Below are 7,451 nucleotides of genomic sequence, written 5' to 3' on the forward strand. Positions count from 1 at the left end.
TTTTCCCTCGGAACAATTCCAAACCTCCTCAACAAGCTCTGCATCAGTCATATAGCAAATAAAATTCAAGTCAAATCACATATTGCATCGAAGACGGGTCAATTGTTTGAAATTAAAACAAACAGACCAACTGAGGCATTCAGTCCCTTAAAACACTATCCAATGCACGCAGAAGGGATTCATCTGTAATCCTCCACCTTTCATCACCTTCAGCATTTCTATCACCAGTTTATTGTTTGGCATTTAACTAGATTCGACTTTAGGGAGCAACAAGAATAAGCAGTCTGCATCAGTGAATCGTACATCCTTCCAACCCTTCAAGAGGCAGCTACAACCTGAAGAAAGTTTCCAAAGTAAAATGGCAATAACCTCGCCTGCTCTATTGCTCCTCCTTTGGTGAAGTAAAGGCATTATGGACATGGGCTTTTTCGTCAGTAATATTGATGCAAGATTAATTTAGTAGGATAGCCCTAACAGGTTGCCCATATGTAGCAGAGCCATAACCACAAAATTCATGTGAAGTGGCTATAAGATGGTTACAAATGACGGCATGTCTTTCCGTGGACCTGCTACAGTGCGATAAGCATAAAGTCTCTCAACAAGAGAATCATTGCATTCATTTTCTCTGATTATTTCAACATTAAGTCCAGGCATCTTCTTGGCCAGCTCTGTGCATCCCTGTAGAGTAAGTCTGCAATCAGACATCCACAAAAACCGCATATTTTCATAGTGATGTAAACCAGACAAGAGGGCAACATCTCCAAATGGACTGTCTCTAATCTCAAGCTTCCGAAGGTTCTTGCATCCATCGAGCACATACTTCATGCTGAGGTCACTTTCCCCAGCAAATGCTACTGATAAGGTCTCTAATCTTTCACCATAGGCTCCAAAATACTGAAATGCTTTGTCAGTGAGTAAACCAGATACTGCCAACCTTGTTAGGCTTTTGCAGTTTCTTACGATTGCCCCAAATCCCTCATCCATAGGTTCACCAGTTAAATGATCAGGTTGGTGTCGACCCATGATACAGAGACGAAAGCTGGCAAGTTTGGAACAGTTATGCGACATGGTCACAACTGCTTTATTGGTCATACGCTGACAAAAGTATAGAATGGACTCAAGATTTGGACACCCCTCGGAGATTGCAACAAGGCCCCGTTCAGATACACAACCTTCACCATCTTCACGTGCATCCACAGGAAATACACGGAGATCCCTCAGATCCTTGCACGTTGTAGCTGCTGCCTCCAAACCTTTGTCTCCTACCGAATCCAAAACCTGTGGGAACATTGGAAAGGACATACCAGAAATGTCAAAAAAGAACAGGAAATAGATGCTAAAGCAATCTCCTAGATCTCCTCTAAGCAAATGCATCATGACTGAAGTCAGACAGATCCGTCCAAGAAAGATGGACTGAATAGAACATTTTTTTGTCAATACTGAATGAAGCTTAAAATATATATAAATTATAGAGGCATGGAAGATATATAAGTTATGAAGGCTAGCCTTGATTTCCATACAGATCATAAGGCCATCAGTTTAATACTAAATTCCTGGTTAATGAAGAATTGACTCTAATGGTAAAATCTGTAACATTTTTGAGAGTTTTGAGAAGTGAATTTATACCCAAATACCATAACCGACATAAGTGATCCTTGCCATTCAAATTTAGCTTTTTATTTAAGGTTTCAGTTAAGTATCCCTTTAGATCCAGCGAGCTATTGTTGTTCCCTAAACCAATATTATATTCACAACATATTGCACATCTCAGTGAACTCCCTTCTTCATTAGCTTTATTAACTAGCTGTTTTAGCTGTTAGTAACTTAGTTATGAGCTTAGATCTTCTGATTTTGGCATTGTTCTAGAATTTGCATTTGCATTCCCACATTGTATTTTAACTTTTAAGTTCATGGATGTATACAGGGCTGGAATTTCAAATTCATTCTACCAATCAAAATGACTAGTTGGAGTATAGAACTAACCTTCTTCACAGGTTTCTTTATCTCTTTATCTTTCATGAGAGGTTATTGGAATTTTTACCATCAAATTCCATCCATGGATGTACCTTTTAATCGCACTGACCTACTTTTGTGGTCATTTGTTGGACATAAATAGAATTATCCTATCTTATATTGCATAAAACCACGGCAAAATCAAGGAAAAGAAAAAGTAACCAACCCAGAGTAGCTGCAATTTACGACAGTGACAGACTATTCCTTCCAACTCTCTGCTGCCAATAAGAGCATAGCTGAAGTTTAGAGATGTTAAATTAGAGCAAACTGGATATACCGCAGGTAGATACTCTGGCACAACTTCACGAAATCCTGACAAACATTGAAGTTGTTTACAATTGCTGAAGGCTGCGAGAAGATCTGCTACTTGCTCCGGTTGGAACTCATAGAAAAATGAGCCTGTTCCTAGATGAGTAAGCTGTGGTGCTTTTATTATCAACCTTTGTAACTGCACTATAGAAACATTTCTATTTAGCCTGAGCTTCTTCAGAGAGGGGCATCTTGCAACTAATCTTTCAAGTGCATCAAAATTTATTGGGCCCTCCAAACAATCAAAACAAAGAGATCTTAGAGACGTCAAAGTCTCAGGAAAGCAAGCCAGCCAATCTTCTCCATTATCATGTATTTCGTCCTCATTCAAATCAAGTGTGGTCAATTGCCTGCAAAATTGAAGTCTATTAGTGCATAAATTCTTGTGACACATGTTAAAGCACGTTTCATTCTAAATTGGTTCCTCTTCAGCTAATAAAACCATACGTACAACATTGCATATTCAATATTTAAATAGGCAACTCAAGATCATACGCTAAGAGGCACGTCTAGCCACCTTAGTTCCTTAAACTATGGAAGATCTACTGACAAGCATGCCATATTATGTATCCTTCTACCTACATGCAGTACATCTAAATTACTAAATTTCAGGTTCACCATTTGGCTATTTAGTTAGAATATATACAACTCCTTTAGCAATATGCCTCTGGTGATGATATATGGCATGTACCTATTTCATATTGAGAATGAGCCACTCAAAATCAGCCATGAATAATCTCATTTCCACTGCAGGCATCAAAGCACCTTCCACTCATCTACCTTATTCAGAACTGCCACCGCCATATGGCTTGAGAGAAACATCAAAATCTATCTGGTGGATTTCTTCAAATTGAAGTGAAAAGTTAGCTTTTGCACCGAGAGAACTGAGGTACACTCTACAGCCCAGGTGGAAGATGTATCATGTGTCACATCCATGGATAACACTGATAAACTAAAAATAAATAAAAAGTTGAGATCAATGTCTAAAAGAGAAAATCCAAAAAAACTGGCAATTTGTTAATTGCTATCATATAACCATAAGAAAAGAAAACTAGCATAGATCCATCTCCATCCCACATCTTTCCAGCATCGACAGGTTTAGACCTATTTTTTTTTATCCCTTTTGGTGATTAATAGAATTGGGATTAAGATGGATCATGTAATTTCAGTCATGGCAGATCGTATATATTGAAAGCGTTGGGGTTGATGAAACATAGCTTGTACAATTCAATTGGCAACTGTGATGGCATAGAAAATTACTTTAAGAGCAAAAACCTTCGAATGAAAGAGAAGAATTTCAGTTTTTAGGGCAAATCAAAAGAAGATCGATTTAAACTTCTTTCGCCATTTTTCTCAATTTTATTGCCAAACCTGACAATATCTGTGTAAGTTATTCTCAATTTTCCAACTATGATATCATAACTACAAAGTTTAAAACCTCTGAACCCATATTGCTCAAAGAGGGTAACCATATAGATAAATCAGTTAGGGCTTCATAACTGGAAGGTCTGACAGTGTCTGGACATCAAATTGCAAAGAACAAGAGGCCAGATATGACAGAATTCTCTCAAGGGGTTTGGACTTCAATTTGTGGGTTATGAAAAGCCAAATAGGCAACAAGTTCTAGCCAATTCACCCATCGAAATCATGAAAAGAATTGAACTCAAGCCTGACCCTTTGCGGATGACAGAGTTAAAAATCTTCCATGGGTGTTTAGGAAGCCAATCCTTTCCCATCACAAAAGCTTTGGTACAAGTCCAAGCTTGTCAGGTTATTGTAGCCTAAAAATGGGCAATGTGAACTGTTCAGTCCCGATCAACAGCTTGTAGCAATGCACGAGGCCACGTCTGTGGGCCAAATAAAAGCGAAAGTCATTCATAAAGCTTCCTATGAGATTAAAAAAACAGGAATCTTGAATCTAGCAGTTGACAATATTGACTAGCCTGCTTAAAGCCGAATACACAGTTAAACCATCTAAAATGTGTTTTCAATTTTAGTGCCCCCCTCATGAAACGCATAAGGAGAAACTCCCAATAAAACAGATATGACACACTACATCCAATCAAGATCTAAAATTCTCATCCACCAGAAATTTATGACAACATTTTTAGGACACAGGCCTCAGATTCGGAAGACAGATTAACCACGCCCGATAAACCAAAGGTTCCGATGGGCTTTAAAAGTAAGCAAACAATAACATAAATTCCAAACAGCATGCCAGGAGGTGAAGATCTTGAACTTCTCTGTCCATGACTAATCAGGAAAATATTATAACTGTAAAAATGCTAATCAGTTTGATACAGACACGCAGTAGAACAATGGGACATATATATGCTCAAACGAGAGCTGTGTCAACAAAACTGTTTGTATTACCCAAAAGTTAAAGTCATTCTCCTAGACCTATTAATATTTGAATTTAAAGCTATCTGAGAACCAAACTCATGCAACTATATATGTAACTGAAAGAGAAACAGATAATGGCATAGCACCTGCATTTGCTTGCGATCGAAGCGAGGCCACCTGTGCTGAATCCATCACAACAAACCATAACAAGCTCCTTGAAATATAGGAAGGAATTTGCAAGCAATGTGAGATCATAATCTGTGATAGTCATCCTCTTCAAGTACAGCCTCTCAAGTAATGGATAAGCAGTTGCCATGGCCGACACCCATGGAGTGAGATGGGCCCCCCAATTTGGTGGCACCAAATTAAAATCTGCAAATCTGGGCTTCCCCTTGAGTGACACAGACTTGATCTTGGGAAACCTTTTTATCATAATCTGTGGGGAGACAGCATAACAGTTGCCAATGAACACCTGCTGGCGCGTCCACGCCTCAACCCTGTGCCAGGCCTTGCATACCAAGGAAACAGAATTTCTGTCCTTCTGGGAGGACAGGAAAACCAAAACATGTTCCAAAACTTCGTCTGGGAATGAAGAAGACTGAAACTCTCCTTTTCCCTTCTGAGCTGCAAATCTGCTGATGGATTGGTCCTGATCCATCTAAAAACTTACAGAAGTTGTCACCTCCTATACATCAAATCAATACTTGAAAATGAACAAATGACAAGCCAAGTTCAATAGAAATTAAAACGACAAAAAAGTCTCAGAACACGCAGGGCCTACTCTCAGAAGAATCAGACAACAAACAAGCCCCCCTAGTGAAACAGAGCTATCAATCAATTATTAGCACTGCAAACGATACTCGGTTGACTCTGGCTTTTTTTTTTTGACAGAGCTCAAATTTTTTGCTAAAATCTCTGTTGCTCTCAGTGGCCCACAAAACTGGTTTCAGGCTCCTTGAAATGCTTCACAGCCCAAACCCCACTAGCCCCATTATTGAAGAAAAGTATCTCCGGACAAAGTTAGAAAGGTCTCCATCCATGGAGCCCAATAGAAACCTAACTAAATCTAATTAGGACCCAAAAAACCCAACAGGACCCAGGCAAGGTATGGATGAAAAAACATTGCATATCATCTGGAAATCACAGAGGAACATCTTGAGAACACCAATTTCACAACTATGTTACCCAAAGCTCGTGACTTTGAAAGGTGGGAGCTAAGATTTGAAGGCAGTCAAATCAGTGAACTTAAAGGAACAACACATCCATGCCATTAAACTCTAGATTTTATCCAAGCATATAATATTTCTAGGCCCAACCTCTGCATATAAAGTGCTGTTTTCGCGGAGGAATATAGGGTTTAGAGGCTTAATTTCTGCAGGTATTCTCTATAGTAAACTAAAACAGAAGACAAAAATAACTTTGAAGATATCAAAATCTCAGAAAAAATGGAAAATGGCACACAAAAATAGTCATGCTTATTCTGAAATACTTGTACAGGAGAGAACGTTTCTAGACCTGCAATGTTGAGGGAAGTAACCACTGGTCTGATCTAAAGCCAGGGACGAAACTACCCCATAACGGAATATTCATAAAAACTGATATTTCATCATTTCAGAGGCTAATCTTCGAGGCCTGTCACTAGTTTGATCCAGAGGCAAAGGAAAAAATTCTTCATACAGAAGAAAAAAAAACACAGATGCAGAATTCCAGAGTATGGCAGGAGAGAAATGGGGAGTAGATCAATCAATAGGAATAGAACAACGCCTATAAATGTTCAGCAGTGAAGTAAAGCTCAGGAGGGGGTTTGAGTGATTAAGCCCCAGTTATCTACAATAGAACTAACTGCAAGTGAGAAGGAGACAAGAATGAGATGTCAGAAAGGTGTGGAGATGGAGGAGATAGGAAGGGAATGGTCAAGGAGACAAAAGAAATGCTGTGCATTTGGCAGACAGTAGAGAGGGGTGGTAGCAAGTAATGATAGGGAAAAAAACTGAGGAAAACAGATAGATTTTCCAAGTGCACAGGCAAGGATAACACAGGGAGAGCATGTGCTAGAGGATTTTTAGGCCCCCGAAAAAGGCCTTAATAAGACAAAAACATGCACAGTAACCTGAAGGGACAAGCTGTTATTATACAGCAGCAAGCTTGGAAGGTCCCAGAGAAACCGTGGAAGAACAAGAAATACGGTAAAAAGATGATTATTCCATAACCCAAATGCTTAAAGATCCAATCTTCACACTGGGTAAGTATTGTGTGGCCAGTGTACAGTAGAAGACAGGGCAGTAACAAAGCAGATACAAAGCAGCAGCATCTAGTATTGTGGTACAATGCACTGAACCACACAGCATTGAGTTGTAAGGAAACTGGGAGGAGTCAATGGCCACCATGCTTAACAACTGTAAATGCCCTACAGCATATAGTTTTCATCGAGGCTTTAACAGGGGGAGGTTGGAATCATACCACTTTGGAGAAGATGTGATTAAACGCTTCAAGACGATAGTCGTCTTAGTTTAGCTCTAGCTCGAGTTTAGTATGTCGCTAAAGCCGGGTTGGCGATTTCTTGATTTCGAACTTAGGAGACTTCTATTGGTTCTAATTGGGTTCCTTTGGACTTTGTGGGTTAGAATTACTTCCGGTTTGGTGTAACTATCAGGGTTTGTTTTTTAAAGATAAACTCTCGACTTCTATTTTAAAATATAAATTAGTTATTTTATTAACGAGTATTATATCAAGTCGTTTTAGATTTCGATTTTTTAATTATTTTCAAATTACCCAATTATTTAAAC

The 7,451-nt window shown here is 39.0% G+C and overlaps 1 protein-coding gene across 1 annotated transcript; it reads right to left on the reverse strand.

The window, feature by feature from the left end:
* On the reverse strand, positions 1-7,124 carry LOC149246346 (transport inhibitor response 1-like protein). The gene is made up of 3 exons (XM_089457874.1): positions 4,812-7,124; positions 2,180-2,672; positions 1-1,278 (listed from the first exon to the last, which is right to left on the reverse strand). The coding sequence occupies exons 1-3, from the start codon at positions 5,321-5,323 to the stop codon at positions 526-528; spliced, it is 1,758 nt and encodes a 585-aa protein (XP_089314000.1). The 5' UTR covers positions 5,324-7,124; the 3' UTR covers positions 1-525.
* Between the last annotated feature and the right edge of the window lie 327 nt (positions 7,125-7,451).

This window comes from Pinus tabuliformis, chromosome 7 (genome assembly GCF_031772625.1).
Source record: "Pinus tabuliformis cultivar Carrire ecotype Pingquan chromosome 7, CPIR1, whole genome shotgun sequence".
NCBI classification, from domain to species: Eukaryota; Viridiplantae; Streptophyta; class Pinopsida; order Pinales; family Pinaceae; genus Pinus; species Pinus tabuliformis.